Here is a 26,145-nt window from a genome sequence, read left to right as displayed (position 1 = left end):
TGCTTTCTCTTTTTTCAAACTAAATTCCTACCACGTTTAGTATTTTCCTTTCTTTCTTTTTTTTTCGCTATTTGATTAGAGTAGCCCACCAGTTGGCGGTGGTGGTACTGAGTAGCTGTTTTCCTGCCAAGATGAGAGACGACTAGCGCAAATAGCCCTTGAGTAGCTTTGCACGAAAAATTAACAAACGAAAACGTATTTTCTGGGTTAATTTTGAGTTATACATTATAGATCTATGTCAGTAACTTAACTTTGATTAGACGCTATTGGTACTAAACATGGTCCAAAGGTTATCCTAACGTACTGTCGAACTGAAATTTTGTTACCGACACAAAAAACATACAAAACAAAAATCGTGCTCCACACATTCAGGTTGGGGGTACATTAGAGTAGCGTTGAGCAAATCCTAAAATTCACTTAGAGTTGCCCACAAGTTGATGATGTGTGATGTTTACCAACTACCTGCTTTCGTCTAGTTTACCATTTATCTAGGGACGGTTAGCGCATATAGCCCTTGAGTTGCTTTGCGCCAAATTCAATAAAGAACAAACATCATATGTTGATGAGATCAGTGAAAAGGTTTATGCTACAAGAACCAAGATTAGGATTAATATATATGTAAAAACGGCTCGTTTGGGTTGAGAAAAGTTTTTACGTAGAAAAGCGAACAACGTTTCGACCTTCTTCGGTCATTGTCAGGTTCACGAAGAAAGAAAGAGGTAACTGACCGGAAGCTGACCACATCTTTGAAAGGGGTTGTGTAACTGAGTGTCGGAATGTAGAGGGCGGGCTTAGATGTTTGAATATATAATATTACATTATAAACCAATACAAAGGAACACCTTTATACCTATATTAAAAATAATATAATAAATAATAATTATAAAATATATAATATAAAAAGTGGGTTTTCTCGACATCACAAGATTAGGATGAATTAGAACAATAAAAATACTTTTATTTTAAATCCAGTTACCAGCTGTAAAAACTATAGTGAGTAGGTTGCTGTAATATATTAATCAATCCATATTCTAAATGACGTTTGACTCATCTTGATCATAGTATTCTTGTAATAGTAGATATTTATCGTATTTGAGCTTTTTAACGAACAGCTAGAAGATAAAAAAAATGCGTTACTTCATATTAACGAAACCAATAATTTATAGCATTGATAACTTAAAAATAATACTCCGTGGATTCAGTTTCCCCAAGATAATGTATAATCGATGGTTAGTACATTGTTTTAAATCACCCAATCTTAACGGCTATAAAGGGATTCATCTCTGTGTTATTTTTCTTATAACAAAGCCATATCGGGATATCTGCGGAGTCCACCAAGGGGAATCGAACCCCTCATTTAGCGTTGTAAAGCTGTAGACTTACCGTTGTACCAGCGGGTGACTTTTTATATGTATATTATCATTTTCATTTACCATTGTGTTACACGTTTAACAGCTAAAATCAACAAAAGTTAACAATTATAAATCCACAACTTTCGAACACAATAAACAGAACTAAACAAAATATGTTTATTCTGTAAGATGGTGTAAACATATCTATCTGTTTCTATACAAATATTACAGAAACTCGTTTTTCGATGGTTGAAGATTATCATTCATTTTGTATGCAAACTCACAATACCAATTTTTTGTTTCAGTCTTTTTATGCGAATGTCAGTCCATAAACCTAAACAATATGTAGTACGTATTGATTTTTCGTTCTGTTCTTTGTTGGATGGCCGTGTTCAACAAACACTTGGTTGCATGAGAAAACACCTTCTTCAGTTCCCTGTTACCATCACTACGACACATGCGCTAGGATATCTTATTCAACCACTCCCAACTTTCCAAGAATATAAGCGCTTCTGATAGCACAATTTATTCACCACTAAAAAAGTTGAGATCTACTGAACATCCCCGTAAGAGTAAATGTAGCTTACCCATGCAGAATGGTTTTAATAAGACCAATAGTTCTGCGCAGCTTCTACAGTATTTGACGTCAGTTACGGTAGTGTTTGAGCCTTACTTTTAGAAAAGGCGCTGGGAACGATCGGACGCTGTAAGAATATAGAGGTACGATAAGCAGCTGCTCGAAAATCCTTTGTCAAAACTCAAAGCTTTGGTAAGGCAATTCTGTTGGTTTGTTTAGGAAAAAAAAACAAATTACAATTTGTGATATATAGGGCCAAACAAATTTTACGTTAGCACAACGTTCGTACTTCGTTCTGTTTTATGCCTTACAAATATTTGTCAGCTTGACAGTTACAACGATTATATACAAATGTAAAGTACTATTGTTTAGATTAGTACTAGACGTAGTACGGTAATAGTGCTACTAGTAATAGCAATAATGTGCACAAAAATTTATATTTGTTAGAACACTTATGTTTATGGCTAGTCTTTGTGTTAACTTCATCATGGTCACTCAATATAGTTTCTTGTATAGTTTTAAGAAAATAACAACAGAAAAACCCCGACAGTTTGCAGTAATTGTAATGTTTTGTTTGTGTGTGTGTGTGAAAAAGAAGAATGCATTTACCACTTCCAATATAATTTGGATTTGCAGTGAGACTTAAGGCCAATTAAATGTTATATAAGATTACTAAACATATTAGGTAAATTTCCTGATAAAACAACACTACTAATGTTTTTTTTTTATATTCTAAAGTGTTTCTTAAATAAACGAGCGATTTATACAGGGATTTGTGGAACAATAAAGTTGAAAGAGAAAAAAGTCGAAATAACTTTATCCGATATTTCAAATCAATTTTCAAAGAGATTCTAAATGCAGATCTTAAAAATACATTTCATTCCATTGTTAAAGCATCTGCATTTATTAGGTCAAAATAAATCTATATAAATATGTTATGACGACAGTGTCAACGGCTAACTAAAGAAAAGATTAGCAAATAATTTCCAGTTTGTGTGTAACTGAACTCCTTTTATTTCTTACACTAGAAGCTGCAATTAATTGTTCAACTGAGAGTTTGAAATTTTTTAATTATTAGTTTTGTTTTTTACAACTTTACTATCTTTAGTGTTAGGAGTGATTGTTTTCTCTATAATAGTGAAGCATCCAGGAAATGGTATTTCCAGACTGGTTTATGTTTTTTTGTTACTGTTCCTTGCTTACTTTATACCCGTAATGTACCCAATTTTCAGACTGATTTTATCTTCGTTTCTAATTGACCATTTATTGAGAAAGTATATAATATTAACAATAATTCGACCTCTCTTTGACTAGTTGTTATACACAGACACACGCATTATTAAAAATCTGTTTCCCATACATTTAGCGCCGTTTGTTTAACATGTGTATGACATTACATTTAATGGTCATGTGTGCTTTAGCCACTGTTTTGAATTGTGTGAGAACATAGGCGTGTTTAGGTAGGGACTAGAGAGGACTCAGCCCCATTACCCATGGTCTTAATGAGGGCCCATTGATAATTTTATTTTAGGGAAAATTACATGGGATGTAGGGTCGCAAAAATGATTAGCCCCTGGGCCTACACAACCATAAATCCGCCACTGTTTAAGTGTCTATAATAGTGTTCTTCTTGGGATACACACCGTGTGTGTATGTATGTATGTATGTATGTATATATATACACTGTTGAAAGCTGCTCCTTTTATAAATATACATTTTTTTTTGTTACAGATGTATGTATTGCATGTTACGACATTTACGATTAGTCTCGTAAGACTGTGTGAAATGCATAGTTAAATTTTGGCTAGTCTGTCTGAAGTCAAATGAATTATTCGTGTAACATATCTTTAATAAAACTTGCTTTCCGCGTAAAACAAGTAGTTAAAGATTGGTAATTTATCACAGTTGGTGTAAGTAATATCACTTGACTTCATTAGCCATCTGAGGTGGCGAGCTTGGTCGTGATTTGTAGGTTGGTGTATGGGGCTAAGATACCGAAGAACTAAAGTTCAAGTTGCAAAATGCTGAACGCGCTCTGCATTTTTAACTGTCACTGTGTTATAATTGTGACTGTCAGCCCCTCTATTCAGTTAAGAATAGCCATGTTGGTAGCGGGTGTTGCTGACTAGTCGACCTTCTCTCATTCAGTATTTCCAGATACTGACTAAATACGAATTATGACACCAGTATGAATGAAAGTAACTTTTCTTTTGAAGGCTAGTTAACAAATGCTAATCAGCACTTTGGTATTTTATCTTCAGTTGTTGGGTGTATGCTAATCTGAATAGTTCATGTAAGATACTATTTATTATTAATGTATTAACATACGATTTATTCAATTAACAGTAATCAACTTTTGATATAAATATGTTTTAAATACAAATATAGCATAAGCTACGCTTTTAGTCAAATTTCTCAAACACTGAATTAGAAAAGCGGGCGTAGAAAGCAAATCGAACGGTAAATGGTTGTTTCAATTATTAAGAAAACGTTTATTATTTTTTGTTTGGAATTCGGGTTAAAATAATTTTGAGTTTGATTTTACGTCATAAACAGCTGTTTGCTCCGGATAAATGTGCAAAGTAATAAATCTACGTTTTTTTTCTATGTATTTCAGTGTGTGTTTAACGGATAAATTATAGTCGAGCTATTTAATTGAGAACATAAACCAAAACGATAAATTTCGAATCTTGATCACGTATGTACTTATTTGTACGTAATTCTTTGTAGTTCTATTATATTTTACAGATGAGGTTTAGTAATGCCACATCTCGTATTTTAAGTTGTTGCTGAAAATTATTTTTTTCTAATTGCCATACCTTTTTTTTTTTTTTTTTCAGAGGAAGGCTTTTAACACTCAAGAAACAACTGAACATTTTGTATACTTTATTTTGGTTTCATCACATGATGGGAAATCCGAAATGTTTCTCCGGTTATGTCCTTCTGCTGATAGAAACTATCAACAGTTTCTGTCTTCTACGGTGTGTAGAATTAGACACCTAAAATTGGACGTTTTGTGAGCTTGAGATGTGTGCGGACTTTTATTTGCCATTAATTAGTGTTACATGTATTTAGTTACCATTTTTTCCATGGTGTCATAATTTCAAACTGTGTCTCTGATACTGATTCAAGATGACAGTTACTTACTCGCTGAACGTGTCCAAATCTCGACTTTTAGGTTTCGCTAAACTTTTGTTCAGGTGGAGAGGAAGTATTTACAAGCTGTTATATAGAGAGATGGCTATTTTCTGTGGTCTGTACTACAGCCTCACTGCACTGTATCGCTACATTTTGTCGGGAAACCAGAGAACGTAAGTACTGTTGTTCGTTTTTATATTTATGATTTCAACATGAGTTGATCATTGAAATAGGTCTTTTCATGTTTATATTATTCTGAGTTTTTATTTTATAATTTTTATCATTTTGATATTTCTTTTGCAAAAGCATCGTTTTGTTTTTGTAATTGTATGTCAAAATTAACTTTCAACAAGGTTAACAATACGTCTTACTTTTTGAAGAGTAAAAGTTTCTTTATTTTTTATTTTAATAAAAATAGTGAAATAACCTGGTTACATATCTGTAGAAGAAACTTGTGCACCTAACCTAATAGACAAATCCTAACATGTTTGTACACTTTGAACTAATGCCTTCTGTATTGAAAGATGAGTACTTGCTTTTTGATGATATTCAATTGTTTAGAAACGCAATGTTTCATTGTTATTGATTGCATAAAAATGTCACCTATATAAGACTCATAGAAAATTAAAAACACACATTTATGCATACAGATTATGATGCTTCTACATACAAGCGTTTCGAAGGGTGATGACAAGATAGAAACTTAAGATGTTCTAATACATGATGCAATAAGTGTTCATATAAAATCCATGTAGTATTTAACAATTACTGCTGAAATTGTCTTTAACTTATTGTGCTCCCCCAGTGCTACAGCGGTTTGCCTACGGACTTACAACACTATGATTCGGGTTTCGATACCCGTGTTGGGCAGAGCACATAGTCCACTGTGTAGCTTTGTGCTTAATTACATACAAACAAACAAAATTATTGCCCTTGAAGACAGCTGTTTGTTGTATTAGGGAACATCTGGACGTTATTTTCTGATCAATATAAAGCACATTTTCCGTTTATGTGAGTGATATACATATTTCAACAAGTCTATTCAAATCTGTTTTCCTATGTTGTGAAGGAAATAACACCATTGGTACTCTTATTACCCAACTTCTGACTCGTTTTGTGTCAATATATGTACTGTTAACAAAAATGATAAACATGTTTGCCAGTAGGAACCTACAGTGATTTTTTTTCTCAGTTATGATAATCATTAAATATTCTTATTTTGGTATTTATTAAAGGCAAAGTTAGACTAATAGATAGCTGTGCTATGTTGTTGAAAAATTGTCAAAAATGGGGACATTATCAACGTTACGTAAACAGAGCATAGTCATGTTTTTGCAATAATTTAAGAATTTTACATAACCATAAAAAGAAAATTTCTACTCATAAATACCGAGTAAATAAGAACATTAATTTTGTTGCTTTGCTTGTCTATTTTTGTAGATAGATATTTGAAGTTGTTGGTGTTGGGTTGTTTAGTGTTTGTTTTTTTTACTCGTGTAATATAGTTAAAATAATCTTATTTACACTTTTACCTACTTTTTTACATAAATTTGTGGCCGTAAAACTTTGGATAAATAATCAAAATATAAAATTTTACAATATTGAATGTCGGCTCTGTCGCAAAAGCATGTATGCATAAACTGTCTTACCTTTTGGGCAATTGTCCAGGGCCCTACACATTGAAGAGCTATACCTTCTAATCTACTTGTGGGTTTTCTTATTATGGGGCTAAAGAATTACTAAGATTGCCCCTCCACCACCAAATAAACTATTATGTTAAAACTAGCTAGGAAGAAAATATTGAAGTTGCTTTATATATGTATTTTATAAACACATTATCTTTTTATCTCAAATGAACCTGTTCCAGTGTTTTTGAGAAGTTGGCTATCTACTGCGAAGCCTTCACCAACCTCATCCCGCTATCTTTTGTGCTGGGTTTCTACGTGTCTATAGTTGTGTCGCGCTGGTGGCAACAGTTTATGTCTCTTCCATGGCCAGACAAGTAAGTAATTGGTAACAATTACGTCAGTCAGTACTAAAGTATACCGCAATAGATCTCTGGTAGTCTCACAAAAGAACTGTATTAATCCACATGTTTTATTAAAAGTACATTACTGTAACGCTACAGTTATCCAAAGTACGTCGCCGAAGAACAGTGTGTTAAAACCATCAATACTGTAATTCATGTTCGAGTGTTTTTTCACCGTGATTTATTGTTTTTTTTAGACTTTTCGGCATTCAGTGCTTTCATGTTTACACTTTTGCTTTATATTGCTATGTTACAGATATCTTTCACGCAGAACGTTAATGATTTTTACATACGTTTATTTAGCCTAAGTTCCTTTGCAAAAGTAAAACGACGAAAAGATGTTTTAACACTGTAAATATTTGCAGTAATTAAATACAGCTTTTAAAATAAGTAAAATGTGTTTCAAGGTTTCTTTAGATATGTGATGCGTGTTTAGTTATCTATAGTTTTTAAATTTTACAGGCCTTGTATGCTTATATCAGCGTATGTTCATGGGAGAGACGAAAGAGGACGAATAATTCGTCGTACACTCGCACGTTATTTAAGTTTGCTGTCTGTACTCACATTTCAAGCCGTAAGCACTGCTGTGAAAAAAAGATTTCCTACTTTGGTGCATTTAGAAGAAGCAGGTACTTAACCAGCCAAAGTCACTTTGGTCTTGTCAGGTTATTTGTTTTAATCAAGCTATATTTTCTGAAGTAGGTTACTTTTTATTTCTTTCATCGGCAGAACGTAATGCGAGAGATATTGCTTTACATTTACAAACAAGTTTGATTTTGTGTGATTCGCTCATTGGATGTTTTGTAACATTAACCATGGGATCTTATTATTAATATATAACATTACGAAGTTTCAACTCATTTCATTACCTTTGTTATAAAGCAATATCTTCATAGATAAATTCTATCAGACAAGCTGCTACCCACGTAGATAGCCCGTGTTCTTAAATAAATTTGATATTTTTTCCTTAATAATGTAAATCATCCTTAACTTATTTAGTATCTAGGAAAATATTTTGCAACATAAGTTGCTGTAATCCTTTTAACTTTATATATTAGGCTTGATGACAAAAGAGGAACGTACTGTGTATGAAGAAATTCCAATGGCACATGGAAAATGGTGGGTTCCTGCTCAGTGGTTCACAGCCCTCACAATGCGAGCTAGGAAAGAGGGTCGAATAAAAGATGACATTCTTCTGAGCAACCTATTGAATGTGAGTTTCATATCTATGGTAATTTTAAAAACATCCTTAAACTTAATACTTGTTTAGAATGAAATATTAACCCCCTAAATGTACGTTTCATCTTATTTAATACTGAAAACTAGACCAACTCTTGTGATTTCAGTTCTGTTTGGAAAATCATTTCTTGTCCAATTTATTTAGAACTACGCACACGCACGCACACACGCACGATACCAGGTATACAAATATTAAACTGAAATATAAAAGGTGATATTTTATGTTGTAAAAATGGATAACATATGATAAATTTCGTAAATGCTTATTTTGTTCTGTAATAAAGTTTAAACTATGGTATGCCTTATAGAACTTGCTTTATCAGTACTTCCTGTCCAGAGTCTTGTTAACGTTGTTATTGAGCATGTTTGCAGATTACGTGAACTTGATTGGATTCAGAGCATCCTTAACAATGCTTTTGATCCTTTCTAAAAAAAAAAAAAACTATTTGTTCAGTCAGGAACATGTTTTGTATAATGTTTTTTCTGTAACATACCAGTTCTGTATCTTGTACCCACTATTTCACCTGTACTACATCTGCACTGAAAATGTCATGTTTCAAACCTGTATTTTATAAGTCAGAGAAAAAATGTCCTTGTATCATTCCAGGAATACTTCTAGGAACAGGTTTCATAACATGTAAAAATACTAAATTGTAAGGAAACATGCTGTGTATGAAGCTCATATTACAGAAGTTCAACCATTCTTGTGTAAAGATTGTTTTTTTTACATTAATTATTCCTCTTTCTAGTGTTAATAAAGAATTACTTTTGATGCCAGCTATTAAGGAAAGCATTGAACATTTTAAATTTTATTTAACATTTTCATTAGAAATAAACTAAAATTATGATACATAGCATGTATTGTAAAGCTGAGAAAGGTATTCTTTTGAGACATTATGGTATGTTTGTTTTAGAATTATCCCTTACAGCTTTTGTGTATTTTTGAGGCCTAGTATCTGTCATATAGGTAAACATCAAGTAATGGAGAATGGGTGGGCTCATTGAATAAGTTCTTTATTGTTTAATCACTTCAGTAGATGTACTTGTGGCTCAAAAGATGAACACACTGAAGATGTTCTGCATATAGTGTTAACTTTTGATATAATTACTCTCCAGTATTTAAAATGCTTTTAGTCAGTTTGTATTCAAACTGTACAAAAATAAACTAAAAAAAATAATGTACTCAGAAGACTGAAGCATCTTTCCATAATCCTACACTCAGCTTATGAAAAATGTTTATTAGGAAACTATTAAATGTACTTTGTCTGTTAGGTTAGTTTGCCAAAATAATTTTCTAAGGCTTTCTTTGTTACTTTTAACTTGTTTCTTCCTCCCAGGAAATGCATACCTTTCGTGGGAATTGTGGAATGTTGTTTAGTTATGATTGGATCAGTATTCCACTTGTATACACACAGGTGAGTTAAATGATTTTTCAAGTTTGGTAACTAATTCAGTGTTTCATTGTATTTTGTTTGTATTGTAGAAGGTATATATTTATCAGGGAATATATAGAATGTTATTTAATTGTGATTGGATTATTCTTTTTGTTTACTTGTAACAGTGAGAAAATGTTTTATTTTAATTCTACATATTACTGATTAAATTGCTGAACAAATAAATTTCATCCTTGTCCTTATAGCTATGAATAAGCTAAAATAAAATATTAGGAACGGAAGACCACACAATTTTGTTAGGTATGTTTCTTGTTAATCACATAGTGACACAATGGTCTACCTGTGCTATGTCCACAGTGAGTACCCTGGTTTCCTGAATCACTAGGGGTATTTTATGTTCAAGATAACTTCCATGCTTGCTTTTTCTAGTTCCTTTTAGTAAATGAAAATATTAAGCAATGAAATTAAAATAAGGAAAAGTGTGCATGAATTATTTTGAGTACAAATTAAATTTCTCAAAAAAATTTGTTATTAACCTTGTAAAATGTGAGTGTACTCTTACAGCCCATTTTTTTTATTTGGTTATTTCTGTTACAATTTTCTGTTTTTGGTGGTTGATAGAATTATTTTGTATTCTTTAAATGATACTCAGTTCTCAAAGAGATTGATTTTGTTTCTTTTAAATACAGATAGAAAAATATGCCAAAACTAGAGATCAGTAGGAACTAATTTAGGATTTTTTAAAAATATTGTAATATGACTTATGGTAGTCACAAGACATTGCAATGAACAAAGTTAGTTATTTTCCTTTCACTGTATTCTCAAAATATTTGACATTTAAAATGCAGTAAATCCATCAATTTTATTACCATTGTACAAACTTTGATTTTCTTGATTTTGTTTATATTTATTGATCTGAGATTTTCACTTCTTACAATGGTGATAATATTAATCTGAGGCAAAAAAAACACTTGTGATCATTATACGTGAGTTAGTCAGTATGTTTAGTCTGACATATTTCCATACTTTTCAATAGTTCACATCAATTCATAATGAATTATTGTGTTTACATCTGCTTTTACAAATACTCACAAGAAGTGAACTGTTAATGTGAATTTAAGTTTATTTACCAGAAAGAATCATTTTCTACATTAAGTTGCTAGATGACAGTGCTAACAAAGTTTGTATGTTTACTCATCCAAAGGCAGTGGTTCCCAACGTTTTTTAGTTTGATATAGAATATTAAAACTAGTTTTTCATCTTTGTAGGGTAGTAAACATTTACAGTTGATTGGTAATTTTAAAGTTTCTTTGTTATAAGTAGTATTTAATTCTGTAATTGAGTTTACCCAAGTTGTTAAGATGCTTGCAGAACAAGATGCTACCAAGCATGAGTGCATAATGTAGTTTGAAAATATTGGTTTGATATTTGGGAAATCCAAGAAAGCTAATATGCCCATTACTTCAGATATTCTGTTTAAACAAGAAATAAATTTCATAAGACCATTTATAGCAATAAGTGGGAAATTCTTCACATGTGATGCACTGTAGTATATTAGTACATCAGCAATGTGCTTAGTATCAGCTGTGGGTTACTAACTGTATTAAAAAAAATGTTGCAGTTGCATTTTTTTTTCAAACATCAGTAACATGCTTAGTTCCAATTCAAGGTTACTAATAGTATCATTAATTCCAGGTGGTAGTATGTAGTATTCAACCTTAAAAACTATTCTCATCAGTTTTCAGCAACTAACCCCTTGGTGTGGATTCCTGTACGTGGTGACGGGACCTCCCAGAGGAGGTTCTGTACTTTCTGTTTACCTTCTATGGGACCTAAACATCCACCTGCATGTTTGCCGTGAGTGGTGACATGTGAAGGGGAGGAGAGGATCCTGGTGGTTGAGGGGTCCAATTTCAACACACCATTTTGGCCTTGAATTCCTGTAGATGGGCAGTCTTGAGGTGGCCTCCCCAAGATCAATTGTCTAGTTCATTTGGGCCAGGGTCAACTGAGTGTCAGTGTAGGACATCCTCAACAGGTGCAGTGGACACTGTCTGATACTGGTATTCAGGTATAGAGCTCATGAATCCCTGGCATTGCTGCAGTGACCTTATATGGCACTGTAGTGCATCCTCTCGTAGGGCTCCATGGTGGGTGTGGTCAGTGGGCACCAAAGTATTCCTTTTTTTTATTATGGATACCCCTCAAATAAAAAAACAAACAAACAAGCATGACAGCATAGAGAAAAATCCAACTACTTGCAAACGACCCCGCATTGATGACTCTGTACAGTCTAACTCACAACTTCAATCTTTCTTGCAATTTTTAGTTATACATTCTTTAACTGAAAAACCCTTAGGGCAGATGTCTTCATTTTTTATTCAGAAGGGTTTAGGAGGGCTTGCTGGATCTCCTAAATCCATAAAGAAATTACGGTCTGGGGACATTTTAGTAGAAAAATTTCAAACTGTTCCCCACTAGTACAGTGGTAAGTCTACAGATTTACAACACAGAAATCAGGGGTTCAAGTCCCCTCAGTGGGCTCAACAGATATCCCAATGTGGCTTTGTTACAAGAAAAAAACACGCATGCACATATTTCAAACTCCTCTTGAAACCAAAGGTCATTGGGGATATACCCATTCAGGTTACTCTTCATTCTACTTTGAATTGTTTAAGAGGAGTTATAGTTGAGAGGGATTTAAAGACCATTCCTGAGTCAGAAATTCTTGCAGGTTTCACCAGCCAAGATGTTACAGCCGTGTGCTGAAATTTTACGCGTAGAGACAGGATTATGGAGCTGACAAATATCCTAATGTTAACATTTAGAACTTCATGTCCTCCTACCACAATCAAGACAGGATATCTGAATTGTAAGGTACAGCCTTATATTCTTAACCCTGTTAGATGTTTTCATTGTCAACATTTGTTTTTGGAAGCATCTTTCTGTGGTTCCTTCACATGTGCCCGTTGTGCTGGTAAAGACCATGATGCTTTTGAATGCCAACTAGAACTGCATTGTATTAACTGTAATGGTCCATACCCTTCCTATTTTACTTGCCCTAAATGGGTAGAAGAAAAAAATTACAATGTCTAAAGACAGCTCACAATATTACTTACCCAGAGGCTCAAAAGTTACTATTCCCAATTCCATCTCGGTCTTATGCTCCTGTAATCCATTCCACTACTACAGTATGAGTCCAGACAGACCTTTCCATGCCTGCTACAGAATCCTAAACAGCGCATCTTAATGTAGTACCCTCCCAAATCAACAAAGTTAACAAATCAGTATTTACTTCTATCTCTGTCCCTACCACATCTTCCAGTCATTGCCCAACTTTACCTTGTTCAAGCCCAGGTGTTTCCATGAGGTCTTCCTCTCTTGACACACCAAAAATTATACCACTTGTTCATGTCCTCAATCACTGGAACATATGTCTACAAACAGACCTGCCTACTCAAACCAGAGCAGGATCGCTAGAGAGTGACTGACCCATATCTAGTGAAGAAAAAAGCAAGGCTGCAAGCAGAAGGTCTCCTTGCCATATTCTCCTCGAAAATAAATGAAAATGGGGCTATGTTAATCCAATGGAACTATTGAGGTTTTCAATCAAATGTGAATGACATCAAGGGTTTGATTGACTTTTATCATCCCAAATGTCTTTCTTTAGAGGAAACATTTTTAAAACCTGTTAATACAGTCACAATTTGACAATACTCCTTATACCAAAATGACAGGTCATGTGTAGGACAAGGACATGGAGTAGCACTGCTGGTTGATCAACATGTGCCCACCTGGTCCTTATCATTGAATATGCCCTTGGAGGCTGTAGTCATCTGTATCTCCTTGGGTTGTACCATCACTGTTTGCTCTCTGTACCTTATTCCTGGAAAAAATTATCATTCATCAGACCTTGATGCTCTCATTGAGCAACTGCCAACCCCTTTTTTAATTTTGGGGAATCATAATGGGATTATCCCTCTGGGGTGGTTCTAGTATTGATGTGAGGGGTTGTGCTATAGAACATATGCTCCTGAATCACAACCTATCTCTCTTCAGTACTGGCTCTTACACTTATTTTCATGCACTCAGTCAGTCATTTACTGCTATAGATCTTTCTATCTGCTCCCCTTTGCTTTTCATGTGGTTGTGATAATTTTTCCTGTCATATTAAGAGAGATTGGCCATGATCAGTGCCACCTGACCTATGTGCCTCAGTGGAAGTTGGACCAGACCAACTGGCCCTCTTTCACTGCTGTCTCAGAACATGATCCTGCCATCATATGTAAATCATCAATAGATGATTATGTAGCAGCAGTAACTAACTGTATTGTCCAAGCAGCTGTTCAGTGCATCCCCAAAATATTTATATCTTTCCCACGGCATTTGTGCCCTTGGTAAAATTTTGCTTGTTCTATAACACAAAGCTCAGAAATATGCTTAGAATAAATTTTGTAGATATCCCACACTTCCAAACCGCATTGCATTTCAGCAAGCCCATGCACAGGCTCAGTGAGTTAGACGTCAAAGACGTGTGGGCTCAACAATTTCCCATTTTTTTCCCACAGGAACTTGGAGTCTCTCAGGGCTGTGTTTTGAGTGTCACACTTTTCATTACAAAGATTACTGCTATCATTGAACAGCTACCCCTACAGTTGCAAATGTTCTTTTCATTTATGACTTTCACATCTCATGCCAGTCATCAAACACGAGATTTATTGAGTGGCAGCTACAAACAGCAATCAATCATATACTTAAGTGGACCACAGCAGATGGTTTTCAGCTTTCTCTTTCTAAAACAGTTTGTATATATTTCTGCTGCTAATGGGGTATTCATCCAGATCCAGAACTTTGTATTAATGATGATTTACTTCCTGTCAACCCTGAGACAAAGTTCTTAAGTCCCCTATTTGTCTGTAAATTAAACTTTATTTTCCATATCAAGCAACTTCATGTCATATTTATAAGGCCACTGAACATCCTGTGTCGTCTTCCATCTTTGGGAAAGGATCGATACTCCATGCATAAAATTTATCATGCCCTTATCCAGTCCAAAGTTGACTATGGATCTATGGTTTATGGTTCTGCCAGAACCTCAGTACTGAAAATGTTGGATCCTATCCACCATCAGGGGCTTCAGCTTTGCACTGGGGCCTTTTGTACTTCTACAGTCCAAAGTTTGTATATAGAATCCCATGAACCCCTTCTGTATATTTGCCATTTGCAACTGTCTCTTATGTATGCTTCCAAACTTTGCTCTTTACCACAGCATCCTACTTGGGGTTGTGTTTTCAGTGGGCCACACTTTTTTATAATAGAAAAGCTGCCATTGTTCCTTTTAGCCTTCATATCTGGACACAATAAAAAAAATTAGATCTAGTTTTGAATAGCATAGCAGTATCAACAGATCAGCCTCTTCCACCATGGCTCATTACTATCCCCAACTGTGACCTATCTTTGAGTCATCTGAGGAAGGCCAGTACTCTTGATTGGAAGTATCAATCTATTTGCTGAACATCTTTCAAGCAAGCTGTCCATTCACATATATACAGATGGTTCAAAATCAGATGACTCCGTAGGCTCTGCCATGGTTTGTTACAGTTTGATTGTAGCACACAGAATCCCCTCTACAGTTTGTGTTCACTCCCAAATTATATGCCATTTCTCTTGCCCTGAATCTTGTTGAAACTTTGCAAGATGGGCTTGATATGAAAAAGCCTTCTTTAGCTCTTTGCCCATCTTGTTTTTGTAATGATGAAAGGGAGGAAGTTGTTTTGGCTAGGCTATGCATTGTTCAGTTTTTTAACTCACCACTTCCTCTTATCTGGTACTGATGCACCAGTGTGTGGTCTGTATGGCACTCAGGTCACAACCATACATATTTTATTATCATGCTGACAATGCCATTTTAAACATATTTTTAAGGTAGGTTTGCCCTTGACAATTACCAATGTCATAGGTGATATTAGCTGCCTCACACGTGTTTTTACATTTTTAAGAGTCATTGGTCTTTTTAACTTAATTTAAGGTTTTTATTGGACTATATATTGTTTTATCATGATTTCTTTCACACATTTTAATTTTTATTTTGACCTGAACCAAGGACTGGAAAGGCCAACTTTAGATGACTGACAGCAAGTTTGAACTTAATGCTTCAGTCTTCCTGGTGGGTCTTAATTTTACGTATTTTATGTATGTTTACCTTAATTTCCATATACCATTATAGTATACTACATCTTGTTTGGCACAGATAGCCTAGTAGCTTTGTGCTAATAAACATGAAATACCTACATACCCAGCAACTAATACTTAATTTTATGTTGTTTTGTGTAGGTTGTTACTTTAGCTATTTACACCTATTTCATTGCTTCAGTTATGGGGAGACAGTACTTGGATCCTGAAAAGGGATATCCTGGTTATGAGGTTGATCTGTATATTCCTATATTCACTATTTTGCAGTTTTTTTTCTACATGGGTTGGCTGAAAGTAAGTTAGTTTTAAATTGTTGTAAATGAGATTAAATTTTATGGCACCGTATTTTTTAGATTGTAAAAGTTCTTGTTTCAAAATTTATTATTACAATTAAACACAATGACTTTCATTTAATATAATGTAATTTGTGAAACAGTTAACACTGTAAAAAATGTGAAATTCCATTTAATACTTTAACACTTCAATGAATTGATATATTTATGTATATTATATAAAGAGCATAAAATTAAGCTTGCAGGGTTTTAAAATGAATTTTTCTAGAAAAAAAGCCATTAGACCTGCTTCAAAGTATTTTTGTCATATTTAACTTATTTTTTAAATATTTTCAAGGGATGGTGTAGCTTTTCCTTAGTTAAGTTATTAATCTACTTGTTCTAATCTCAAACAAATTTTATATATTATAATGCATAACTTTTTATTCTTTTTCCCATACATGTTAGGTAGCAGAACAGTTGATTAATCCATTTGGAGAAGATGATGATGATTTTGAGTTGAACTGGTGTTTGGACAGAAACCTTGTGGTGAGTTTATGGGAACTTCTTATAGGAATTGTATATACAATGTAGGTATCTAAGTTGTTAACAGTATAGTCTTACCATCAAACTATTTAAATTGGTCATGATTTTGTTTTTTTGGTTTTGAAAAATTAAATAGTGACATGCATCATAAGTTTTAGTGGTTGTGGAAATAAATGTAATTTGTTTTTGCATAGCTACTTGTGCAAAGGTGGGTAGCTTTTTTCTATTTATTCTTTTTTTTTTTTTTGTAGAAAATTCAATGTTTTCTTACCAAGAAACGTACCATAAAAACATGTGCAACTGTTTTTTGCATAGTTACTTAGAAAAATGATGGATCTTTTCTTACCTAGTGATTTGAGGTAGAAGAGATGGTGGGTGATTTATTTTTACTTAATCACATACAATAGAAAGATGTTTTTAGTTACCTTATATACATGTTTTTTTATTTTTGCTTAATTACTTTTAGTAATGTTTTTTCTTACCTAATTGCTATATTTCTTTCCAGTATGTTATATTTGAAATTTCCCTTCATTATTATTTATTTTTTTCCCAATAATTATATTAACTTATGATATTAATGCAATTATGATCTCTCTGTTTTGATAACTGTTGCTAACATCACATAATGTGTATAGACAGCAAGGGACCTATTGGTCAATCATGGCTGTCCTATCCTCTAAGCCAAACTAAAATTATATTAAAAAAAAAAAATTAAAGCCAGTCCTTATCATTCATATAACTATCAAGCTTTCTTTTAAATTCACCTAAATTTACTGCCTCCACAATATTCAAAGGCAACCCATTACATATTTCAACCACCATATTTCAAAAATAAAATCGACATATCTGAAGACTGATTCTACCTTGTCTAGAAACCTGTTTGTGTTCCCTAGTTCTGTAACTTTCACTGTTAAATGTGAAAAATGTTGGTGCATCAAGATTATCAATTCCTTTTATCTTAAACATGTCAATCAGATTCTCTCCAACTCCTCATTTTTGGAGAAAAAACAAAACAATGTTAAGAATGTTAGTTAATCTCCTCATATGACAACCCCCCATTCCAGGAAATATTTTTAGTAATCCTTCTCTGAATCCCTTACAACAATTCAATGTCTTTCCTAAGGTAAGGAGCTCAAGACTGAACACAATATCCATGTCAGCTAACAAGTGACCTATACAATGAAATTATAACCTCTAGTATTCATTATTTTTGTAGAAACAACCTAAAATACTATTTGCCTTACCAATAGCAACAGCACGCTGCTTGGATGGCTTAAAAAACTGATCTGTTACACCAAGATTTTTTTCTTTCATGACATTGTTAGTTTTCCTTGTCCAAATTATACTTGTAATTCAAATTATGATAAATTGCATGCAATATCTTGCATTTATTATAATTAAAACCTATCTACCATTTATTTCCCCAACTTACTAAATGATCTAAATTCTTTTGTAAAGTAGCAACATCCTTTTTACAGCTAGCGACACCCAAGACCTCAATGTTGTCAGTAAACTTAAGTAACTTATTAACTATTCCTTTATCTATGTTGTTAATGTAAATCAAAACAAGCAATGGTCCTAAGACTGAGTCCTGGTGTACACCACTTGCAACATTAATTCAATTTCACTGAACTTCATTTATAACAACTTTCAGCTTTCTTTCATCGAGCCACTCTTCTATTAAATTAGTTAACTTATCCCCCCCACCTATAGAAGTTCTTTAGAAGCATAAGAAGCATTTTATGTGGCACTTTGTGAAATGCTTTCTGAAAATTAATATACAGATGCACCAAATCAACACTTTTACCCTCATCTATATATGCAGTAACAGTTTCAAAGCATTATAAAAGATGTCTGAGGCTAGGTTTTCTCTTAGTGAAACCATGTTGAATATCCAATGAAATTCTAATCTTTGTTAAATGACATTGCAGTATCTTTTTTTGTCACTTTTCAAAACGTTTTCCCTGAGTGATGTCCCCTCTACAATTACTGGGACAACTGTTACTTTGTTTAAAGGTAGGAGTGACATTAGCTAATTTTCAGACTGGCTCTTGTCCACTATTCAGACTTGCAAACAAACTGTGGCAAGCAGCTCGCATATTCAGTACTTGATCTCCTATAAATCCCTTGGAGATATGACTTGGGAACCTTATCATTTTTTATACTTCCCACTTTCATTTTAACAAGGTTGGAATTTTAGCAGTTGCTTGTTCAACTTTTTTTTCATCTACAAGTTGTTCAAGTTGAGGAATACTGCTTAAATCTCTATTAGTAGAAACTGAATGAAAAACAGAATTTTATAACTTAACCATTTTGTAATCATAAGATACAAGTCTTTCTTTGTTATACATGAAGGATTCTACCCAAATCTTAATTTTGTTTACTCCTAAAAAGAATCCTTACTGTTAATTTTTGTTTTCAACCAGTTTTTTTTTCTTACATCCTTTTGGATATCCTAATTTCCTGTTTGACCAACTTTCTTGATATTCTATAATACCATTTAAATTTAAAGTTGTGATGCTTTTCTTTAATTCTATCCCTTGTAACAACCTCCGACTCAACCTGGTTTTTGTTTTTACTTGCAGCACCCCATTTTTTCCTGTGAGTTATATATTTGTTTTGAATTTTTAAAATCTTTTACTCATTTCTTCATTGTCTTCAAATAGCTTGGCTTCCCAATTTACAACAGAATTCTTGTTGCATGTCATCAAAATTTGCTTTTTTGAAATTTGGAATCAAAATATTATTCCCATTTTCCATAAGGAGCAAAACATCAAACCTAATACAGCAATGATTGTACATAGGTGTTCCCCAGTTTCCACCTTTTCAACCATTTCTACATTAAAAGTTAACGACAAATGTAAAATAGCCTTATTTCTAGTTGTTTCTTTGACTAATTGAAGAAATCATTTTGAACACTTTCCTGAAGTTTTTCACTAATTTCATCAGTTGCATCTTGTGGTTTATAACAAATTCCTACTAAAAGCTTCTCTTTTTATCCACTAACAGAAACTCAACTAGATTTAATCTCTTTGCTGTTATCATCAATATTCTCAACTTCAGAATGGTGTAACAAGCACTTTACATATAGAACCACTTTCCCCTCTCTTTACAACTCTGTCCCTAATAAATAACCTACAACCACATATTTCAAAGAAATTTCTGTTGTCAAAACCATCTATATTTAACCATGTTTAAGTTATTCTCATTATATCAAAATGTTCTATTCCTACTAGGGACCTAAATTCATCTGTTTTTATTTCTTCTGGCATTAAAATAGTGACAATTAAGCCTATTACTTACTTGTACTGATTTCTTGTGCTAAACTTTCCTTACATCTCAGTTTTGTTTCTTATAGTTTATCATTGTCCTTACCACTATCTAGTTGTAGTTTAAAACTTTCCTTACAGATGAGTTATAATCCTTGCAAACATGCCAGATCCTTTCCTATTTAAATGTAAACCATCCATTCGAAAAGTTTCCTTCAGCCTATCATTTAGCCCCAGTGACAGAGTCAAAATTTCATCTCTACAATTATTACTTGGCAGTATCTGTGACACAATTAATAAATGGCTGTTATCTGTAAATGCTTTTATCTACCCTTTGTATTTATTAATTAGTGCCTCTGACTTACTCATCTTATTGTTAGTCCCTATGTGTGCTACAACAACTGTGAGCACCATTCATTATATCTCTTGCTTTCTCAGTTATGTCTTCCTGTATTATAGAGTAGCATAATCTAATTCTTCTCCCTGTTTACCCCATAGACTATTCTCTCCACATGCCATGTTAAGGAATAATCTAATTCTTCTCCCTGTTTACTCCATAGACTATTCTCTCCACATGCCATGTTAAGGTAGAATAGAGTATTTACAATTAAGCTTGATACTTTTAACCCTAATACTACTCTTTCTAACCTCCTGAATGTTATTGTTAATCTTGGCTAATGTCTCCCTTGCATGTGAAAACTTATGCTTGTTTTGAAGTCCTGCTGTCATTTCCTATAGTTTATACTTCTCTTTATATATTTCCTTAGCCTTAGTTAGGATAGCCTCCAACTTACAAACTGTACACATAAATTGAACATCCTCACTACTAGCTTCCTTGAAAGTGCATAGTAGTCCAGAGTTCCCAAATAAAACCCATTTATTGCACCTATTGCACTTTGCAAACTGGGAGTGCTTCATCCTCAGGCTAGTCTTAACCACTGCATTATTTGCAGAATTAAAATAAACACCCAGTGCTACGATTAAAATACCAGTAGCTTAACACTTTATGACTATGTTTGACAATTAACTAGTTTTTAGATTAATTTTTAAATAGAACAATTTTGTATAGTTTGTCTTACAATCTTGCTGTAAGTTGAATGTTAATTGTACTAAGCCTTATATAATATACTGTATATTATGCTACCAAAACCTAAATTAAAAGCTTATGCCTACCATGTTAGTCCTTAATTGTAATAAATCTAGTATTTTTGTTATTCAATTCTTAATTTCTATTGATCAAATTGTTTTAAGATTCAATCTTTATTACTGTAAATTCATGTAACCCATTGAATTGTATAGCTGCATTATATTGCTAAGGTGTTTCTGGTAATTGCTGAATTAAATTTTGTATCATTCACCAATCCTTAAGCTGAGACTAATGCTTGACCAGAATATTGATCTAAATTTGGACAATGTACAAAGTAATTGTTCTGAAATAATATTTATACATATAAGCACAAATGTGTGTGCATGTGTTAGTCCCTTTCTTTCTGTTGAGGCTTCAAAGTGAACAATATAGCAATTTTTATAGTAATGATAGGTACTCTGTTAGTTAATATTAAGAAAATAAGTTGTTTTATAATCTTAATGTGAACAATGTACTAATTAAGCACTTTCTTGATTAGTAACTTTAAAAACGGTGCATTAAGTACAGTTATATATTCTTAATAATTTAGTAAAAACTTTTTATTAAGTTTAGTCATGTCTGATGTCTTTAAATTTATTCTAGATATCCTTCTTGATAGTGGATGAAATGTGTCAACGGCACCCTCTTCTTACTAAAGACCAGTATTGGGATGAATTGGAACCTCAGCTTCCGTACACTAAATCTTCTGTTGCACTTCGCACTCAACCTCACTTAGGTTCAGCTGTCAACTTAGAGTAAGTCAATGAATGTCTATTTATACAATATTCATAAAAAAAAAAGTTAAATGAAAATATCATACAACACAAATTTCTACAGTAACTTACTTTTAACAAATATTTAGGTATAAGTATGTAACTAATTAACATAAAATTCCTGTGAAGGTAAATTGTGGGCTATGAAACAAATCATTATTATTGGAACATCTGTACAAGTGAATTAAAAGTTTTTGTTAAATGTTGGCAGTTGTGGATTTTTAAATATTTGTGTTAAGGCATAATATAAAAATCCTGGAAAGTTTAATAAGTTCACTGTTTTATTTATATATTTATGGTTTAAATTACAGCATTAATCCTGAAGAAGCTGAATTTGTTCCAATGGAAACTATCTTGGAAGAAGATGATAGAACAGATATTTTTTACAACAGTCCTCCAGCTAGTCCCAGTACAGAATTGCTTTATCCAGGCTTTCCTCAAACAGATAAACCAACCACTCCAGTTATTGATGAAAGTGGGTCTCAATCAGGTGTGAAAACCTTTCCAGACTTCCCTGGAAGTAGAATTTTAAACATGTTGATTGGGCACAATAGCTCTGAGAATGTTGCACAAACTCTAAAGAAAGAAGGAAACTTCATGCCCAGCTTACTTTTGAAAACACCAAATCGGAAATCCCGTTCCAGTTCTGTGAATGAGAATTGGAAAAATCAACAGAACGAATTGCATTGTGATCACCAGGTGGATACAGTACAACAGAAACATCATGGTGGCTCTAAATGGGATGTTGTAGGGACTATGGAGGAGCAAACATCACTTGTTATTGATATTCCAGCTGAGGAAAATCCTCCAGATGGGAATAATACTTTCTCTGAGTTATTGGACACAAAAATGGAAGGCTGTGAACCAAATAAAACTGAAGAGAAGAGTTCAGATGAAGATAAGAAGATGGTAACTTTTGAAGAACAATGTCATCCTCATAAAGATACAGTTGTAGAAATTGAGAGTGGCCCAGAATCTCCAACAGAAGTACAGTCACCCTATGAACCAACATCTTCAAGAGAAAGTCTAGCTCTATATTCAGAAAGTAATGAAAGCACTGTCAGTAGTTATACAGAACTTGTAGGGAAAAAGTAGCAACTTATTGTTTTTTTTGTTCATGCTTGTGCAGCATGATAATGTAGGAAACCTATTTATTTCTGTTTTCTTGTTTACTGTACACAAGCTACGATGATAAAATTAACATGCGACATTGCTTACATATGATCAAACTGTGTCATCCGCTGTTAGGTAATTGCTTTTTTTCTTCTATTTCTGAAATAAGCCATTTCAGACAATATGATCATTAGTGGTTCAATGTTAAAAAAACAACAAAATAAATAATAATTTTAAAACTATATGGAATTTGTAATTTCAACTAGTTCTATAGCTAGGTTAGAGTTTTTAATGATTTGCTTTGGTATGTTTTTTGTAAAAGTTGTTTTTACTGAGTATAAAAATTTTGAATAATTCTTATAATTAAAGCAAAAACAAATGTTTAGAATAGGAAACCAAGAAATAATTTTGCTACATGCTGTAATTGAGGGTAATGCACTTTTTTATTTATGTATATTTATTCATAACATAGAAAATAACATGAGGTCTTTTCAAGGCATCTTCAGATAAAAATTGGTTTTCTAGACTGATAACAGAGGAAAATGTTTTATGATAATTAGTGTCTGTTGAAATGTACTTAAACATATTACAAGGTCATATTTTTATCAAACTTCAGTGAAAAAGTATTTTTAAAGGCTTGATGCAGAAAGCTCATTTTCTTGTGTTACCATCGTGATGTAGTTATTGTGTAAATGAAGATTAGGTGGTATTTGCATTACTCTAACTTTTCTGTAGAGAACGTTTTTTGTTAGAAGCATTGTGAAATTATTTCTCTTGTTTACTATAAGGGATTATTGATTAGTGTAAATAGGTGTTTAGGTTTAACACTGAATCAATTCTGTGATTTTTGGAAGCTTTCTGGTTGAAATATTGCTGTGATGAAAATGTCAAACATTTTGGGTGATACTATTTTTTTGGTTGTATCCATAGCTCTTATCTAGTATATTTCATTGATGTCCTCAAATTTTTTCCTTAAATTTTTACCATAGCAACATTTTGTTTTGCTACATAATTTTTAAGGCAATGTGAAATAATTCTTTCAGAATTAGTAATAGTGCTATTTTTTATTATTGAATTGTATTTGATAATTTCAAATTGCTTGTATTTTTGGCAACACGTTGATATGGTAATTATGCTCAATGGCTTTTTACTTAATCACCATTTTGATAACCATGTCAAATTAGTTCTGGCTAAATCACTTCAGTGGTAATTACATCAAATATATTTTTAGTAAATTGCTCTTATACTATCCTGTATCAAATGGCTTTTTGCTAAGTCACTACTTTGATAACTGTAGACTATTTCTTGCTACATCACTATTATTGGGTAATGCTTTTAACTGTGTCTGTCTATGACGAAAATGCCAAATGTTTCTTAGTAAGTACCAAAAACATTCATAAACAGTGTAGTTCTTCTATATAAATGTTGTTATTATTATTTTTTTTATGAATGCTTATTAATTACAACTTCTAATTACTTTGAGAAAAACAAATCTTGGTTGTTATAGTTAACTATATCAGTGTTAATGATAAGGTTTTCAATTAAGGTTAAGTTCTGTTGAAACGCGTTCAGCTTGTAAACACTACCATCTTGAAATTATCATGACAAAATGGCTGATTATCCCATCCAATATAAATCATGAAGTTTATTCGAAGCGATAATCATTAACGCCATTTTAGCCTTATGAAAAAAACAAAAACAAAACACTTAAGTCTTCGTAAAAGGAAACTGCAGGATTTGTATTTAGAGATTATTAGTTGTACTCTAGGAGGTGAATCTGGATAACTGAGGAAAAAGGTATTTAAACACTGATTAATATTGTAAGGAAAATATAGTGGTCAAGAGGAATCGTTATTTTACAATGTGCGTTTTAATTTGTTAGAATAGAAATAATGAAAGTATATCGTATAACTTGTATAAGTGCATTGTTTAGAGTATCAGAAAACAAAATGTTTAGTTAACGCTAAGTACGAAAACTAAAATAAAATTGATTGAAAATATTCTAGAAGAAGTATCGATCAATAAGTCATGATGTCTCCAATTCTGAGGATCAATGGTTAAGAATCTCTCTGAAGACGTAGCCGGAGGGGAGCAAGGCCTTCCCCTGTAATAATCTAAGCATATTGATTAGATGTTTTCAGCTTTTATATATCAAAAATCTTTGTCAGTTCACAAAATAATTAAACTTCTATAAATACTATTTTTTATTTACTTTACTGACAATTTCATCAAAAACTTCGATGAATTTTAGCCTTTTTATTGTTCCTCTGAGTGGAAGACGTGCCTACGTCACTGGTTCTTTCTTGTTTCATATAACCTCACCAAATTAAAAAAAAAAATATATCCAAAATTCTCGCCTCCAGTCTATTTTTTCCCCCCGCTAGGACAGCGGTATGTCTCCGGATTTACAACGCTAAAATCAGGGGTTCGATTCCCCATCGGTGGGCTGAGCAGATATCCCTTTGTGGCTTTGCTATACGAAAAGCACACACACACCAGTCTATTTTTGAATGTCGTTGAGTCAAATCATAATTTGTTTGGTTCTCGCTCTACTTTCTTCGATTTTTATCCATCATCTAATTACATGCAGAACCAATATATTGACCATTAAAACGAAGAATAAATACAAATAACTGCTACTAAATATTTTGATGCAGTTAAAAATGAAATAATTTACATGACTGGAATAAAATATCCCAATTACATCAAGATTTCGCTGTTTTTGTGGGGTGAATCTATGCTACGCTAAAATCATATAATTAGACTTACAATCTTAATGCAGTCAATGTTTTACACACTTCTCATAGAAGGGTATTTTCATAACGTAATGAACTCTTGTTAAGTGCATTCCATTTAAGATTATTCGTATCGAACCATGATTCCAGTGCGACAAGCACGCACACACTGTACGTTAAATCAGGTACGAAGGCCGTTTTTCTTCAGTTTTTCCACCGTGTGTGTTTATGTAATGTATAACCTTTTGATGACCTACAGCCTTTGAAGTAAATATATTGTGCAAATATCTTTGAAGATGATAGACCTGTTTTTCCTCCTGACTGTCCGAATATACGTTTTCACTTCAGTGTAGATAGATAGCACGTGAACGAGAAGTATGAACAAGTACT

General features: G+C 33.0%; 1 protein-coding gene across 2 annotated transcripts; it reads left to right on the top strand.

The window, feature by feature from the left end:
* Positions 1 to 1,982: 1,982 nt before the first annotated feature.
* LOC143226153 (bestrophin-4-like) lies at positions 1,983 to 25,025 on the top strand. Of its 2 annotated transcripts, XM_076456740.1 has the most exons (10): positions 1,983 to 2,121; positions 4,770 to 5,240; positions 6,935 to 7,069; positions 7,559 to 7,725; positions 8,155 to 8,309; positions 9,673 to 9,750; positions 16,063 to 16,215; positions 16,662 to 16,742; positions 21,738 to 21,889; positions 22,219 to 25,025. In XM_076456740.1, the coding sequence occupies exons 2-10, from the start codon at positions 5,062 to 5,064 to the stop codon at positions 23,000 to 23,002; spliced, it is 1,884 nt and encodes a 627-aa protein (XP_076312855.1). In that variant the 5' UTR covers positions 1,983 to 2,121; positions 4,770 to 5,061; the 3' UTR covers positions 23,003 to 25,025. The 2 variants fall into 2 exon arrangements, with proteins under 2 accessions (XP_076312855.1, XP_076312857.1); XM_076456742.1 differs by lacking the exon at positions 16,063 to 16,215.
* The last annotated feature ends 1,120 nt before the right edge of the window (positions 25,026 to 26,145 follow it).

This window comes from Tachypleus tridentatus, chromosome 9 (genome assembly GCF_004210375.1).
Source record: "Tachypleus tridentatus isolate NWPU-2018 chromosome 9, ASM421037v1, whole genome shotgun sequence".
Lineage (NCBI taxonomy): Eukaryota > Metazoa > Arthropoda > Merostomata > Xiphosura > Limulidae > Tachypleus > Tachypleus tridentatus.
Note: the sequence above shows the minus strand (reverse complement) of the source record. Positions and strands in the feature narration are given on the sequence as shown.